The sequence below is a fragment of the Aulonocara sp. 'chitande type north' Nkhata Bay genome, linkage group LG5 (assembly GCF_057382095.1).
Source record: "Aulonocara sp. 'chitande type north' Nkhata Bay isolate Kocher_YH1m ecotype deep benthic linkage group LG5, A_spYH_male_GT1.1, whole genome shotgun sequence".
Classification (NCBI taxonomy): domain Eukaryota; kingdom Metazoa; phylum Chordata; class Actinopteri; order Cichliformes; family Cichlidae; genus Aulonocara; species Aulonocara sp. 'chitande type north' Nkhata Bay.
This window is the reverse complement of record NC_141348.1, coordinates 19,591,971-19,607,775: the sequence shown is the minus strand read 5'-3', so window position 1 is coordinate 19,607,775 and position 15,805 is coordinate 19,591,971. Positions and strand designations below refer to the sequence as shown.

At 43.2% G+C, this 15,805-nt stretch overlaps 1 protein-coding gene across 3 annotated transcripts; it reads right to left on the bottom strand.

Annotated features, from left to right (window-relative positions):
- Positions 1-2,542: 2,542 nt before the first annotated feature.
- Positions 2,543-14,994, bottom strand: eif4ba (eukaryotic translation initiation factor 4Ba). 3 transcript variants are annotated; one of them, XM_086291873.1, is made up of 15 exons: positions 14,926-14,994; positions 11,593-11,733; positions 10,219-10,424; positions 9,651-9,767; positions 9,479-9,533; positions 9,210-9,356; positions 8,667-8,789; positions 8,251-8,511; positions 7,877-8,138; positions 5,974-6,062; positions 5,619-5,880; positions 5,433-5,470; positions 4,237-4,366; positions 3,776-3,848; positions 2,543-3,687 (listed from the first exon to the last, which is right to left on the bottom strand). In XM_086291873.1, exons 1-15 carry the CDS (start codon positions 14,936-14,938, stop codon positions 3,610-3,612), a joined length of 1,995 nt encoding a protein of 664 aa, XP_086147999.1. In that variant the 5' UTR covers positions 14,939-14,994; the 3' UTR covers positions 2,543-3,609. The 3 variants fall into 3 exon arrangements, with proteins under 3 accessions (XP_086147999.1, XP_086147998.1, XP_086148000.1); XM_086291872.1 differs by having other exon boundaries at positions 14,911-14,938; XM_086291874.1 differs by lacking the exon at positions 4,237-4,366.
- Positions 14,995-15,805: the final 811 nt, after the last annotated feature.

The following is a 15,805-nucleotide window of genomic DNA, read 5'->3' as shown; positions in this document are numbered from 1 at the left end:
GTTCACCTGACACTCTCGGACCAGCGGCCGCTTCGGGTCTCTCCCCTTGCCTCCCTTTTCCTTCATCCACCTGCTGGCATCCACCACTTGCTAATGTTACTGAATCTGTGGAAGCTCCGCGATAGCCACCACACGAAGTAACGAATAACGAGCCTATCTAAATCCCGGTAACGAGTAACGCGTTCCCGGTTTCGGCATAATAACTAGTTACCGTGCTCGTTACCACAATAATAACGTAGTTAACGCGTTAGTCCCAACACTGATTACGATGTAGAGTTTTACCAGATGTGACTGTGGTTCCATCTGCCTTCAGATCAAGTTCCAAGTTTTGGACTGATCCACCATTAGCTCCATGAGCTAAGATCTTGCACAGAGCTCCAGATCAAGGGTGTCTGATGGTCATTTAAATTTCACTCACATATATTTCACTCAGTGACATGTAAATAAATTTAAAACATTTTAACTTTTGGTTGATATTCTGTCTTCCCCATCTCAGCACAACAAAGCACTCAGACCATGATTCTGCTCGCTAAAACTGCTCAACAGGACAGGTTATTGTAAAAAACACTGTTTTCCCCAATGCTCATGTTAAAACTGTTTTCACTGAAACAGAGTACCACAATGAAAGGGCACTCAGATCTTTACCCAAGTAAAAGGAACAGCACTGCAGTTCATATAAATAATATGCTACCCCTCACTCTCCCAGTTGATGCACCTATGGTATCTTTCTTGATGTGTTCACAAGATTTTCAGAAAACGTGACCTTTGACCTTGAGGTCGAGGACACTGATATTCAAACTCGACAGAGATCTTTAGTAGACGCACATATTGTATAAGTTTCAAAATCCTACGTCGCCTTGTTCTGAAGTTGTCACATTCACAAATTTGGATGTCCCGGTGGGGTGGCGACAATACCCCATCAGCCTTTTATGGCTGAGAGACAATTAAAATAACACTATTACAAAAAGTGTTTGATCTAAATCAGGGGTCTCAAACTTAAATTAACTGCACTCTCATTTCAGTGGAGGGCCACTTTAGTGTTCAAGTAGTACAAAACAAACAAACAAGAAAACACCCGCAAATATTTCTGAAAATGTAGAGTTTTGTTTGTTTCTTTAAAATTACAAATATTGTACAACAGGACACAACTACAAACGTGAAGGCAGTTTTTTTCCTCACTCTTAACTAACTGAAGCCTTTCATTGAGCTACCAAATAGACACATTAGTCCTCTCTTTCTGGCCAGACATGTGGCGGCACTTCTGCTATCATTTTGTTCGTATCTAAATAAAAATGCAGACTAAGTGCACACATTAGTTTTTGACTGCTAGTGAAAAATGTTTTCTTTACAAGTAACTATCTCACTGAACTAACACAGACAATCCCTCAACATGTTTGTGCTCTCTGCTCATATTGCCCTCATATTAAATCATTTTTTTGCTTTTTAAACAATTTATTTTAAAATTGCCTTCAACAACAAACAAAAGAACTAACTTCAAGGGCCAAATTGCATCATATTTCTTCACATCTATATAGTTTGAGACCCTTGCTCTGAAGGATGCACGCTTAAGCATTAATCTCATGTTGCAGCTGGTGCACTATTAAGCGCTTTATAAATGTGAATGATTATTGATTGAAATCAATGTTTAATATTTTAAAAGTCGCATTTTGTATGTGAAACCTGAATCCATGGATGACCTTTAAAGAGGATAATGACGCTTCTCCTTATAGTTTTCAAATGTAAAACACTGAAATCATACTGTCCAATGCTGTAAGCCTATCCCAGCTGTTATTGGTGGGGGGTGGGATGTACACCCTGAATAGGCTGTTGATCGGTCACATGGCTTTTACACAAATGTTCACATCTATGGCCAATTTAGAATCACTGTTTAATCTGATAAGCATCTCTTGGGACTGTGGGAGAAAGCCGGAGTACCTGGAGAGAACCCACAGTCACAGGGAGGACATCCCGATTCGAACTCGGGATTTTTTCTCTGTAATTCTTTCTTATCTAGGCTTTATAATGATTGAAGTAATGTGGAGTGTGTTCATGCACACACACAAACACTTGCGTTGCTTTCCATGTCTGCTTCCCAGCTTTGGCATTGCTACATCATGGCCACTATTTTTGCCTCATAAATATTTAAAAGACATAATTTGCACGTGCCTAAACACACACCCTTGGTGTCAATCAGTATTCTTTCCGATATCCGCTGCAAAGAATGGTTTGCTTTGAAGAGTCTGAGAAATGCCTTCTTGCATTAAAATGCGCACCTCCTGTGTGTGGAGGAGGGTGGGTGGGTGTAAAGCTCAGCAGGATCCTAACCAGCTGCCACCAGGAGCCGGGGCCTCAGCAGGGGGCCCCGAGTCTGAAGAAAAACTGAGGAAATCTTATGCCTCACAGACCACACTGGGAGAGCAGAAAGTTGGTTGAAGCAACTCAGCATATAGACGACCGTGTTTTCACGGGTGATGGTAAATCCCGCAGGTGTTACGAGAGTATGTGCTGCCCATTCAGCATAACAAAAGGCAGCAGGGAGGAGTTGCATTTTCCCACATTAGAACTTTAATAATCATACTATTTGATTTCACATGATGACCCCAATTTATTACAAATTGGAAGACAGGTTCATATAACCTCATGAACAACCCCCCCCAAGCAAATCCACCCTTTCTCCATAGATTTGTACTCCTTCAGGGGCAATGAATGATTTACACAGATCTGTTAACGTGACTGGATACTGGAGTACCATGAGCATTTAACTGGTCTAATTCTAAGGTATAGAAACAGAGGGACATCTGTACAATGATGGGGATTGTAATAATGGCACTTAATTGATTCTCACGGTAAAATTGTGTGGTGGCTTTTTTCTTTCTTCCTTCCTTCCCTGCAACTGTGAAAATATAAATCCTGCAAAAATATGTTTGGGAATCCTTTTGTTAACACCATCGACCAGCTTATTTGTTGAATGGTGAATCACATGATTGGAAAATTTTTAAATTAGCAGGTTTTGTCTCAATGCTCTTGATAATGAGTACTGGAAAACAGGATTTTCAAATTTCAGCAGTACACTTGTATATTTTTTTTTTAAATACTCTATAACATCAAATTATTTAATAACGTATACAGAAGGGCTTGCAATGATGTTTTGCATTTCTAAAAAGTCAATAAAGGAGAGAGAGAAAAAAAAAAAACCAAAACACGTTTATAAGCTCCATCTTCAGTCATTAGATGCGCCTGTGATCCACAAATATACAAAAATCATTTTTCCCCACTTTTTCCATTTATTTATTACAATTAATTCAATCTTTTCCATCACGTTTTCATGTGTCATGTATTCCTCTGTTCCATTTAAAACAAGTCCAGTATGTGACTATTCTTTAGAACCTGAAGAGTCCTGAAGGTGGAGCAGGGGGAGGAGGGATGGGTGAATGGTTTGAAATTAAAGGACAGGTTTGTAGGAGGAAAACAGAGAGGGGTGATGATTCCCCCTCCCTTCCCAGGAGCCACATCCATGTGAGGAGATTTTTTTTTTCCCATACGCTATGTGAGATTATTATTTTTTTCTTCTTGCATTCATCGCTTTCTCTGCATCTCGTTGTTTTCCCTCTAATCGGCGTCATCTGCGTCTTCTCCTTGGTCACCATCCATTAGCAAAGCGGCGTACTTACTGGCTGAGCTGAACTTCTGCAACAAAATAAGAAAAATAATCAGTACTTTGACAGCACAGTGCAACTTTGCACAAATTTTGATGTGGCTGAGCTACAGGACTTACGGGGGTTGGGGTCTCTTCGTATTTCTTTGGCTCTGGGGGTGGTCTGGAGTCTCGGTCTCTTCTGTTGTCCTTTCTAAAGGTCAGAGTGAATGCTGACGTTAGGAAGTATCTGTACTAAAAAACTAGTTGCGAAACCTTTAATGGCCACAGGTGAAAATAAATAAAGAGGAATCTGCTCGTTTTCGTCTTCTGAAGATTAACAGCCATTTCAGAAATTTCAGTTCTGATTCATGTAGTTCTGACATGAATTATTTCTTGTGCTACAATATGGGGATCATGATGATTTGGTGTAGCACAGATAAAGCATTCATGTGCACACCAGGAAACCCTGTCTTCCCAGTGACCCACAAAAAAAATAAAAATGAAAAAACAAACCACAAAGCACCATCAGTTGTGTAACCCGAGCACAGATGCCTGAAAAATATCCTCCCTGTCTCATTAAGAACTTTGCAGTTGCTAACCTGTCTGCCTCCTTCCTTCGGTCTCTGTTGGGCCCCTCTCCTCGCCCCCGCCCAGCTCCAGGCCCTGCAGGCCCCCCTCGTGCTCGTGGGGGCCCCCGGTCCCGACGCACACCATCAGCCTTGTTCTCATCTTAAAGAAGAAGCCAGACAGTTGAGTCAAGGGGGGCTTGGTGGACGGTGTACAGTAGACTACACTCTCAACGCACTGCAGCATAAACAGCTACTTTGGTTGGATTCAAAATGTGTTAGTCACTGATATAGGGCCAAATGAGAGGTGCACAACTGCCCCCACTACAAGAACGGGCCTCTGAGAAATCTGATGCCGGCTTGCAAAATGTGCCAAAAGGTTCCAAAACTGTAGAAAATAGTGAGAGCCACCTTGTGGCACCACAGCCATGAAGATATTATTGTTCTTGTAGTGTTTCGGCATGCACGTTCTGAGCAGGACCCGCTCCTAGCAAGACTCTTTGACAAATGCGTTCAGCACAATTTCTAGTAAGTGTGGAAAGCACAGATAAAAGCTGCACACCACATATGGTAAGTGAGCAAGTGAATCGATGAAACACTTTCTAAGGAAATCTGCTAAATGCATGAACAAAGCATTTGCACGACAACAAATGAAGTCCTGAACTATTCCACTTCCTTTTTCTGAGAATCTTGTGCTTTTCACAGTCTACAGAAACAAACAAACAAAACAAAAAGAAGTTCCCAGCTCTTTTTCCTGGACCACTCAAGAATTTGAAAAATCACTCTGTCATCACCTTTCAGGCGCCAATACTTACAAGATGTACTCTATAAGCACGTGCAAATGCTTCAGCTGTTTTTTTGTGCTTTTTTTGTTTCTCAGAGCACAGATGGGCAAATACAGCTGAAGCTGATTAAGTGCACCATACACTGATGATGTCGAGAAGAGCCAGACAAGTCAAAGGGGACAGGAAACTCAAAACACAACTCCTAATATCACCTCGTTGACTGGAAGACCTAACCAAACGCAAGTGTGTGACAAAGTTTACTTTTCCAGCATGGAATGAGATGGATTACTCACTGTATTCAATTAAGACATGCAATATACTGTTTCTGCTTCACTTCTTCAGTCAGATTGTGCTTTTCTAAGATTTCTTCATTAGGTAATCGATGGAGACACCCTGGTAACTTGTTTTCGGAGTGGGGGAAATCCCACTGTGTTTAGCACTTACCCTTTCCAGATCCTCTTTCATCTGCAGAACTTGAGGAGCTAAAAGGAAAGGAGGAACAGTCAAGGCAAAGTATATTAAGGCTGTAGGGAATTCAGAGCATCAATTACTCAATCTACTACAATCTACTCATTCATTCATTCAAGAGCAGAATTTAAACATTGCAGGCTTCATTCAGTGAGTGCTCACCTGAACTTGGGAGGAGCTGAACCGCCTGGGGAGACCGGGGAGGTCGGAGCTCGACCATCGCCCTCATTAGAGCCTGTGCTGACTGCACTTCTCTTGGCCCATGCATTCTCCTTGGGAGGAGGTGCAGGCATCACCTTCAATGGCTCTTTAGAAGAGCTGGTGGAGGGGGGCCGGGATGAGGACCCAGGGGAAGTGGAGCCACCTTCTACCCCGCTGAATACCTCATTCTCACCGGAGCGCTCGCTATCTCGACACCGTGACCCTAGTGGGAGAAGGCAGTGTTTCAGTCCCAAGTAGGACAAAGACGAAGGAGAGATCGAGAAGAAGAAAGGAAGCGAGTGAAGAAACATCCCACCTCTTCCAGAAGTGCTTCCTTGCTGTGAAGACTCACTTCCTGTGCGGGATCGCTCAGTATGAGATTCCTCGTTGCGCCAGCTCGGGTCCCTAAAAGCAAAAAGAAAATCTTTATTTTCTTTCCTTTAGACCTTTGGGTACATTATGCAAATCAAACCACTGATGTCTGAAACCCAAACCACTATTTTAAGCACTTTGTTTCAGTGTAGCTACTCAAACAAAGTGCTCACACCACATGAGGGGAAGGACAGTTGAAACACTGCAACACTAAAACTAAACAAAATTTAAGACATGTTTTAGCTGATTGTAAACTGCAAATGGGGTAACAGGGTTTAAGCAAAACAGGGTAAAACACGGAAAAGGCCAAGCAAACAAGTTTCTGAGTTTTTGCAGAGACTGTGGGGCATCTGAGACGGACTGTTTCGAGTGCAATGTGACGACCCGACCAATCGTAAAGCAAGAGCAAGAGTTCAGCCCTCACAGTTCTGCTCTATGCAAATGACATGATTAGCAGATTTTTGCAGTGGACAATCGTGAACACAAACCCTGCTGCAAACAGATATTAAAAATATCAGTTGCTGTTTTTACCTTCGAGGAGATTTTAAAAAGTGTAACATGCAAATATTTGGAACTGCTACTATGTAAAAACTTGAGCAACTTGTTAGGCCTTAACTTACTGATTACACAGACAAACATCTGAAAATTCTGGATGTAAATGTCAAGCAGTCAAATCAAGACCAACGTGAAAGGCGAGTTGCAGCTATAACAGAACAGTGAACCAAAGAACATCTCAGAAATCTACCATGAACTCTTCAAGAATCACAAGATGAGGCTTTGAGTGTCCGTCAAGTTGTAGGCAGATCTTATAAACATGCCATAAACATCTCAGAAATTAAACTGAGCTGCAAGAACTTATTCACGAGTGACGGAGAAGGGGGCGGGAGATCAACAGACGGATTGGTGCTGCGGCTGCAGTGATGCGGACGCTGTACCGGTCTGTTGTGGTGAAGAGAGAGCTGAGTGTAAAAGCGAAGCTCTCAATTTACCGGTCAATTTACGTCCCTACCCTCACCGATGGTCACGAACTGTGGGTAGTGACCGAAAGAACAAGATCGCAGACACAAGCGGAAGAAACGCGCTTCCTCTGAAGGGTGGCTGGCCTCTCCCTTAGAGATAGGGTAGAGCTGCTGCTCCTCCACATCGAAACGAGCCAGTTGAGGCGGTTCAGGCATCCGACAAGGATGCCTCCTGGGCGAGGTGTTCTGGGCATGTCACACCGGGAGGGGGCCCCGGGGCAGACCCAGGACACGCTGGAGAGACTATAACTCTCAGCTGGCCTGGGAACGCTTGGGTGTTCCCCCGGACAAGCTGTAGGAGGTTGCTGGGGAAAGGGAGGTCTGGGCTTCTCGATCCGGCCCCGGATTAGCGGAGGAAAATGGATGGATGGCTGCAAAAACAGAAGTGAAGGATTCTAATGCAACAGCGACAACGGCTGTGGCTCTACTAATTGCCAGGATCGATGGTCTATGCCTGGCTCCTCCAAGGTACTGTACCCCAAAGTGCTCCCGGTGCATCTGCATGAATGTTAAGTTAAAGAAAGCACTTGTATGAATGTGTGTGAATGAGGCTTGGGGTAAAGCAGCAGAAAAGCACTTTGAGCATCAGTCCATTTAACAGAGACTCTGGCTGCAAAGGGCTTGTACAAGCTGTACAAGTCTCCACAGGATGCGTCAGCATTAAACACTTAATCATTAACATTTGAAAATAAAAAAGGCGCTCTCCCATTTCTGCATTAGATCTAATTTACTTGTGCTTGAGAAAAAAAAAAAGGCAGAAAATTTAATGGTGTAATAAATGTACAATACTACTACATTCAAACATTACTCATCAGCCTCCCCGCTCACCTGTCCCTCATCTTTCTGTCCGGTCCCCTGCCTTTGTCCTCCTCCAGCTGTCTCTGCAGTCTCTCCTCTTCCTTCTTCAGCCTCTCCTCCACCTCCCTCTCCTTTGCTGCTGTGTCAACGGGTTTTGCTCCGCCAAAGATGGACGAGGCCCTGCTGCTTGAGCTTGAAGTGGCAGCAGGTGAAGTGCCACCACTGCCGGCGCTTTCCTCCTCTTTAGGTACACTACGAGGCTTCAGGTTCAACTTGGGTCTTTGCTGAGGAGCTAGGGTTGGAAAAGATGAAAGTACATACGTCACAAATGCACAACTTAACAAGATTTTTCCTGAAAATTAAGAATATTGACAAAGGATAGGATTTATACAATGAAATCTCACCCCTCTCTTCACGCCTGTCGTGCCGGTCTTCACGGTCCCCGTAACGATCCCGTTCTCCGTAACGATCTCGATCTCCGAAACGATCCCGGTCTCCGAAACGATCCCTGTCCCCATAGCGATCCCGGTCCCCGTAACGATCTCGATCTCCGTAACGATCCCGGTCCCCGTAGCGATCATTGCTACCCTGACTGTCATCATAATCACGGCGGAAACCACTACCAAAGTTACGACGACCTCCTCCACCACTACGAGAGTCGAAACCTACACAGACAGCAGACCAAAAAAGAAACGTGAAAACAGAACGCTGTAAACACTAAATACAACCACAAAAAATAAAGATTTATTTGGGATCAGAATGTTAAAGTAATCTGGATCTTGTGCCTAAGAAGCAGTTTCCAGAACTTATACAAACAAACCTCCATCATTGTTTCTGCGGTCCCTGTTGTCATAGCGATCCCGGTAACGACCTCCTTCATTACGATCACTGTCCCACCGCTGGCCATCTCTGTGACGATCAGACTCGTAACGGTCACGTGATCCTGCATTAGGTCGAAAGTAATGGGACGTGACACACTGAACAGCTGATTGGATGGTGTTACCACACAGGTATTTTATATAAACAATTCAAAATTAAAGACAAAGAAATAATAATAATAAAAAAAACAAAAAAACACCTGCTCCTCAGTTTGAAAGCTGAAAACCAGGGCTGTGACATAAAGCTAAGGCTAGGTTTCACAAAATAGTGCAAAAGAAGCCACTTAATGGACTTGCTGTAATTAATTAGTTCAGTCAATATACTCAAATTAAACTTTCATGCTTCAATTTGTGAAACTGAAATGGGGAAAAAAATAGTCTCAAAGCATTCTGTTTTTCTGTTTGTTTATTTAGGTATATTTTTGTCTTTAGAGGGAATCTTATGCTATCGTGATAAAGCTCCAGCAGAAGCATATTAGACTCACTGTCTCCGAAGGCATCATCTCTCCTGGGAGGTCCATCATCAGCATCCGCACTTGGTCGAGCTCTCCAGTCACTGTCTGTCTTGTCAGGACCCATGTCAGCCATTCGCCCACCTCGGTCTCGACCACCCATAGGTCCGCTGTCTCTTTCTGAGATGTGAAGAAGGAGAGGAGACGCTGTGTTAAATTATCGAACACTTCAACGAGGGCAATGGAGCGGCGCGTGACTGCAGAGGCAGAGATGATCAAAATGTCCAGGAATAAAAGTGTACCTTTATCATTTGACTGGTCTGCAATATCCACACGAATCCGGCGGTTGCCCAGGTTCTGTTGGCATGAGCAAAGAAGTAGTTTGTTACAACTATTATTTACTGATCCTTCCTGCACTTTGGTGAAAGTCTCAGACTGTTTAATTGTGTCTTTTCCAACTTCAGGTTCTCTTACTTCCTCGCTGAGGTTGAGAGCCCTGAGGAGGGATTCTACGTCGTCAAATTCAGCATAACCAAAGCCTTTCAGCCTCTCTGGGTTACTGGGCTCTCGAGGCAGACGCACTGCACTGATCTGGACACAGAGACAGTTAAAGTGAAACACATTGATTAATAACATAACGCTCTAATTACACTCATGACAACAGAAACACACTACCCAAGTTTTCAAAATGCAAAATAACAACAGAAAACAACAACAACAACAAAAACTTTGTGTCGTTGATGTGACACGTTGAGGAACAAGTGTGAAAACAAACAGAATAACAAAGTGGACCTCTGCATCCTGTTCTTTTTTAAAATGCAAATTCAATCTTGCTGTTGTGTGGACAGCCCCACGTAGATGTGGACTGAAACTTCAGAAATTAGCCACACGTTTAACTTTAAAGTGATGATCTGAGAACCTGAAATGTAACTGAAACTGCAAAACCAACACACACAGAACTGCTGGCATCCTAAATGTTATTTGCCTTGGCTGTTATATACAATTATGAGTGATGGCTGTGTGTATATCTTGCTAAACCTACTGCCAAGCCGCGGAAGAAGTCTTTGATTGAGTCCTCAGTGACATCATAGGGCAGGTTTCCCAGGAAGGCGGTGTATGGCGGGCTGCGGGGGAGCCTGGCCCGGTCAATATTGGGCTCGCGAGCTGAGCGAGGCGCTGTAGGCAGAATGGAGCGGTCGATGGGTGGTGCCCTGTACGTGTCCTCCTCCGTGTGCCAGGAAGTCGAGACTGCAGAGACATTGGAGGAATCTTCAAATAAAAGCTAATATTTGAGCTTCCTAAATTCATGAAATGCTTTCACTTAAATAAAAAAAAAAAAAAAAAAAAGAAGAAGCTACCTATACTAGGGTTACCTGTGAGAAAACAAGAGAGCTCATTGCATAGAGATCACCGTTTTACATAATGCAAACACTTAAGAAAAAAACAAACATTAGGTGCCATTGCCTGCTACAGTGCTTGCGCAAACTGGCCTGCGTTTGCATTCCCCTTAATGATCCAGACTCGACTACGCATCAGTTTGTCTCATCATCTCAGCTCCTCTCTTTCTAAACAAACGCCCCTCATATGGTGTACAGCAATCACATTAGTCACACAAACTGGAGTTTAAGGGTCACACACACTCAGGTATGGTGTAGATAGCCTAGTCTCAACATAGAAGCTGGAACAATTAACATACAAACAAACAGGGCATTGCCACTGACGCTGCATAAAAACCAAACTTTGACTTGGTAAATATGTTAATTAATACTTTCTTATAAATAAAATACATGCCTCATGTAACTACCCCCAGCTTGGATTAGTGTTATCACCCTCGTATTACAAGACATTTATATCTGCATATCATATCTATTCATATCTCACCCAGCTCATTTTCATTTAAACACTCTGCAGCACATTTCACATCCTGCCACATGTTCGACTACATGTGTTACTAGAATCGCCAGTTTGACCACATTCTTCAATTTTCCCAACGAATCTAAAAGATCTTCTGAACAAGAGAGAGCGAGCACACCGATTTTACTACAGTAATTGCTTTCAGGGCATTTCCACTGAGACTGGCTTGTCATACATAATATCTCCTTTAAAACATGTGACTGAATCAACAGCTATGCAATTAAAAGGATATCTCTGCCTACTGATTGCATAGCTAACCTGACTTACACTGACCATTTTGTTACCACAAATCACTCCGGCAGGTTGCTTCTTCAAATGCAAATAGCTCAGACAAACACTGCAGCCTTCAATTCAGAGGTTTTGAATTTGCAGTTAAGGGGAAAAGGTAGAGCTAAACAGTCGTTACCAAGAAACATAATGCAGACCGTTTTTTAGTTCACCTACTGTTGTGAAACGCTGCTAAGATATTCCGATCACTGTGTGCATTTCAGTGTGTGCTCACCATCTCCGTCCAGGTCATCAGTCTCATCCGCCCAGCTTGTGGACTTGGTCGGATAGCTGGGGGCGACGCTGCTGCCTCCACTGTCCTCCGCAAGAAAGTCAGTCAAAGTGAGGGTCTTCCCCTTCTTATTCTTCTTCTTAGCTGTAGGGAAGAACACAAGAGTAAGTCATGGTTACCTTGCCCATTGTGGACGTCTCTCTATGGAAGTAACTTACAAAGTAACATATGGAATACCTGCAGACTAAACTATCAGAAACTGCAGCATCTCAACAGTTTAAAAAAAACAAAACCTAATGTTTTTACCTTAAATGAGAGCTGCTGTTTAAATGGTGACACTATTTTTAAGGTTTAGTAGTGAGATGATGTACAACCAAGCAAGATAAGAGTGGGCCCCAGTAGGGCTGGGCCATATTATACCGTTCACGGTAATACCGGTATAATGTTAGGCAACGATAGGAAAATGAAATATTGCGATAGAATATGAGTAAAACGCGCATGCGCAGTGCCTTTGTTTTCATACGCACATGGCCGATTGTTGAGTGAAACAGATGAACCAGAATTGGTTTGTAAAAATGGTGCAACTTCAGTGATGTGGAACTGGTTTGGTGTTTGTCCGTCAGATACACAACAAAGCACATTTTTTTGCAGAACATGCAAGCGGCCGTTGTTATTGTCGTATTTGTCGGACTAAGATGCTCTTAAATCTGGGAGTAATCTGGGTCCTAAACTCCGTATGTTTCAGGTCAAACAACACTGCAGCATCACTGAGAGTTAAAAACTGTCTAAATTCTTTCATCTTTAATAAAACGATCAGCATTGCTGCTTTACCAGGTGTAACTATAAAGTTTAACTTCCAGGCATCCATGAAAACAAAAGTTATTACATTTAACGGAGTTAGAAGTTAGCAGGAAGCTAGCGGAAGTTAGCTCGCTAGTTTCGCTAGTTACCTAAGCATGATATAGCACGTTCTGACTGAGAGATTTCTGAAAAAAATCAAACGTACAGCTCTGCTATCACTTCCAACATAAATGAAGACAGGAAACTAAACAGCAGTGACGTTTGTAGGGTTACTGAAATTGGGCTAGCTGGTATATAATGATGTGCTACGTGATCGCTAGCGACACAGCTATGTTAGCATAACATAAACAGTGAAGCTGGAGGACGAACACTAACACTTTTCCACTTATAAAAGTTAACGTGAAGGTTCCTCATGGTTAGAGACAAATGCAATCGCATGGCAGGATACTGTAAACGGACCAAACTTCAGTCAGGAGAACAACTGAGATAATCCATCCACAATACGAGGTTAGTCATTAATATACTGCAACAACATGGGAATAGAGCAGCTGCCAGAGAATTCAACATTAATGAATCAATGGTACAGAAGTGGAGGAAGCAAGAAGAATGAGTTTAATAAAGTTTGATTTATCTGACTGCTTTGTTTCGCTTAATGTGCCTTATAATCCTGTGCACCTTATGGTCCGAAAAATGCGTACTGCACACTGCAGTTTAATGTTGCAAAGCACCTCTTTTTAACTTCAGTGGATATTATACATGGTTATGCTCAGGATATGTCAGCCCATTTCTACTGGAAATGCCTTTTGGTTAAACTTTCAGCAAGGAATTTGCATTTGCACTGTTACATTTTTATAAAGCTTTAATGTACATAAAAACCAGCTTCTTGTTTAAGTGAAAATAAATGGAAGGTTGTCTTTTTGCGCTAGTAATGTTGTGGAGTTGTATTTTGTCTCGCATCAATTATATCGTCGGTTATATCGTTATCGCAAATTTTCAAATATATATCGTGATAAATATTTTTGGCCATATCGCCCTGCTCTAGGCCCCAGTGTGCGTGTGATAACAAATACTTCTTTTGCTACAAAAAACCAAAACTGCACACACACGAATGGGGAGTGGTCAGCCTGTCCAACCGTCACTGTGCAACAGACCAGAAAAGGCTGTTTAGCTCCAAGTCAGGTGAGAACCATAACGATTTCAAAACAACCTTACTGCAACACGTTTTTGAGGTTTGACTGACTGAATCATGCACAGACCACAGAATATTCTTGACAGTGTGTCCCAGTGCCAGCAGTTACCAGCCCCCAAGGGAGATGGGGAGGGGGGCTCGCACACAGTTCATGATGCAGGTTTTGACTTGGAAAAACAAAAACAAAAAATAGGGGGTGAGAAAGCTGGCTGGGAGCTTTATTGTGAAAATCCCAGCTGTCAGGACATTCTTTTGCACACATTATTTCAAAACCCACAAAAACGCAGAGACCAACAAAGACTGTTTACAGCTCTGGTCCAGAATATTACACTAAGTTGTTGTTTACGGCCGTCAGGTTTGATCGAAATGGCTATAACCGCTTGTACTTTGCAAAACCAGCAAGCAAAAATATTAGCTGTGGTAGCCTGCTCAGCGATCCTCACTTATGTGACATTGGTGAGCTAAGAGCTGCGTAACATTAAGTTTCAGCGGAGCTGTCTTCTTCTTAAACTACAACCCCGCGGTCAAACTGTTAGGGTAACTATACGGGTCTTTAGCTTGCCGTATACACTGATCGCTTTTGTCTTGGCGGCTATGCGGGCTTAGTCAGCAAAGGACTGCTGACGGGGGAAGTATCCCTGCTTAGCTGGCTAGGTTTTACGGCCTAGCTCGCGTCGCAGCGCTACGATCCAAGTGCGCCATCAATCGCGCAGGACTTGGCCGGCTGGGGAAAAAAAGATAGCTTAAAGTTGAGAAGGAGCTAGGGAAGTGTTTAGAATGCGGCCAAAACAGGCTCAGCTGCCCCATTTCATCAAACACCGACACCAGGCAGCCACGCTTGCACACGTGGGGAGACTCCTCGGGCAGCCCGGACTCCTCGGCCCGACCCCTCCTCCACACATCGCGCTTGCGCCCGGCGCTTATCTTGCTCTGAGCGCCACGGCGAAACCCGCTACGGTCATACAATGTGCCAGCTCTGCACGCAGTTCCGAACATTTCACAGCCTGTCAACCACGTCCACTGCGCACAACAACGCTTAAAGTCAAAAGCGGACTTCAGCAGCCGCAGTAACCGTGCCCAGAGGTAAATGCTACAAGTTCTCGGGAGGTTACAACGTTCACATTTATGCTAGTCGTTGCTCCGTTCATTCGCCTATGTCTGGCAGTATCGTCTTTACCGAGCCCAAAACAACCGGGAACCCCTTTTATACACACGAGACAACGACGCGGAGCGATAAAGCGAAGAAAAAACAACCATCAAACTTCACGTGTTAAGTTGAATTGAAGTAAAATCCTCTTAAATTCTCCCCCGAACCAACCCGGATCGCTCACCCACATAAACCTCACCTGACGCCGCCATGTTGGAGAGCGAGTTCGTAGTAGTTCCCGGATGAAGGCGTCAGAGGTTTATTATCGGGAGCGCGCATCGTCGTCCACGAGAGCCTTGCCTCCTCCCTTGTTTACTTGCTGACCCACATCTGCTGCACCGCTGCTCCGTGCTCTGCTCAATATCCCTCGTATTTGTCACCGAACTGGCTGCAGCTTTCCCAGCTGTGTATTTATTTTAATCTTATAGCAATTTCGATCCACCTTTTCTGATTTTTTTTGCTTAAAATTCTAATGAATTAGTGGTAATAAGCCATTAAGTACTGACCCGTGTCCCAGAGATTATAGAACTTTGCTGAGTTTTCGTTTTTTATCCTAAAACATAATAATAAAAACCGTCCAAGTAGCATTTTTTTTGGTTAAAGTGGTTACCTTTATATCAGCTCTTCATGATGGCTTGCATCTTATGTACAGGTTTGAATAACTGCCAGCTATCAGTTATATTATACTGGTTTTATGATTATATCATCCAAGGTTATAGCCACTCCTTGGTAGGGATGGGTATCGTTTAGATTTTATTCGATACCAGTACCAAACCGGTACTTTTGAAACGGTGCTGATGCTTAAACGGTGCTCAAACCTGTCCTTAAAGAATGGAGAACACAAAATTGGTCCAAAAACCTCTCATGTTCAGCTGTTTTTTTTTGTAAAAAGATAACAATGTTAGCCTTTTCTGCAGCTATAGGGCATATATGGTATCACTCTTGGCTGGAAGCAGTGCTTAAACAATGGAAAAAACACAAATTTTGTCCAAAAACCTCTCATGTTTAGCTGTTTCCCACTTTTTCTTTGGCCATTTTAGCCTTTTTGGCCAGGGTGAAGGGAGTATCTGCGATCAAAC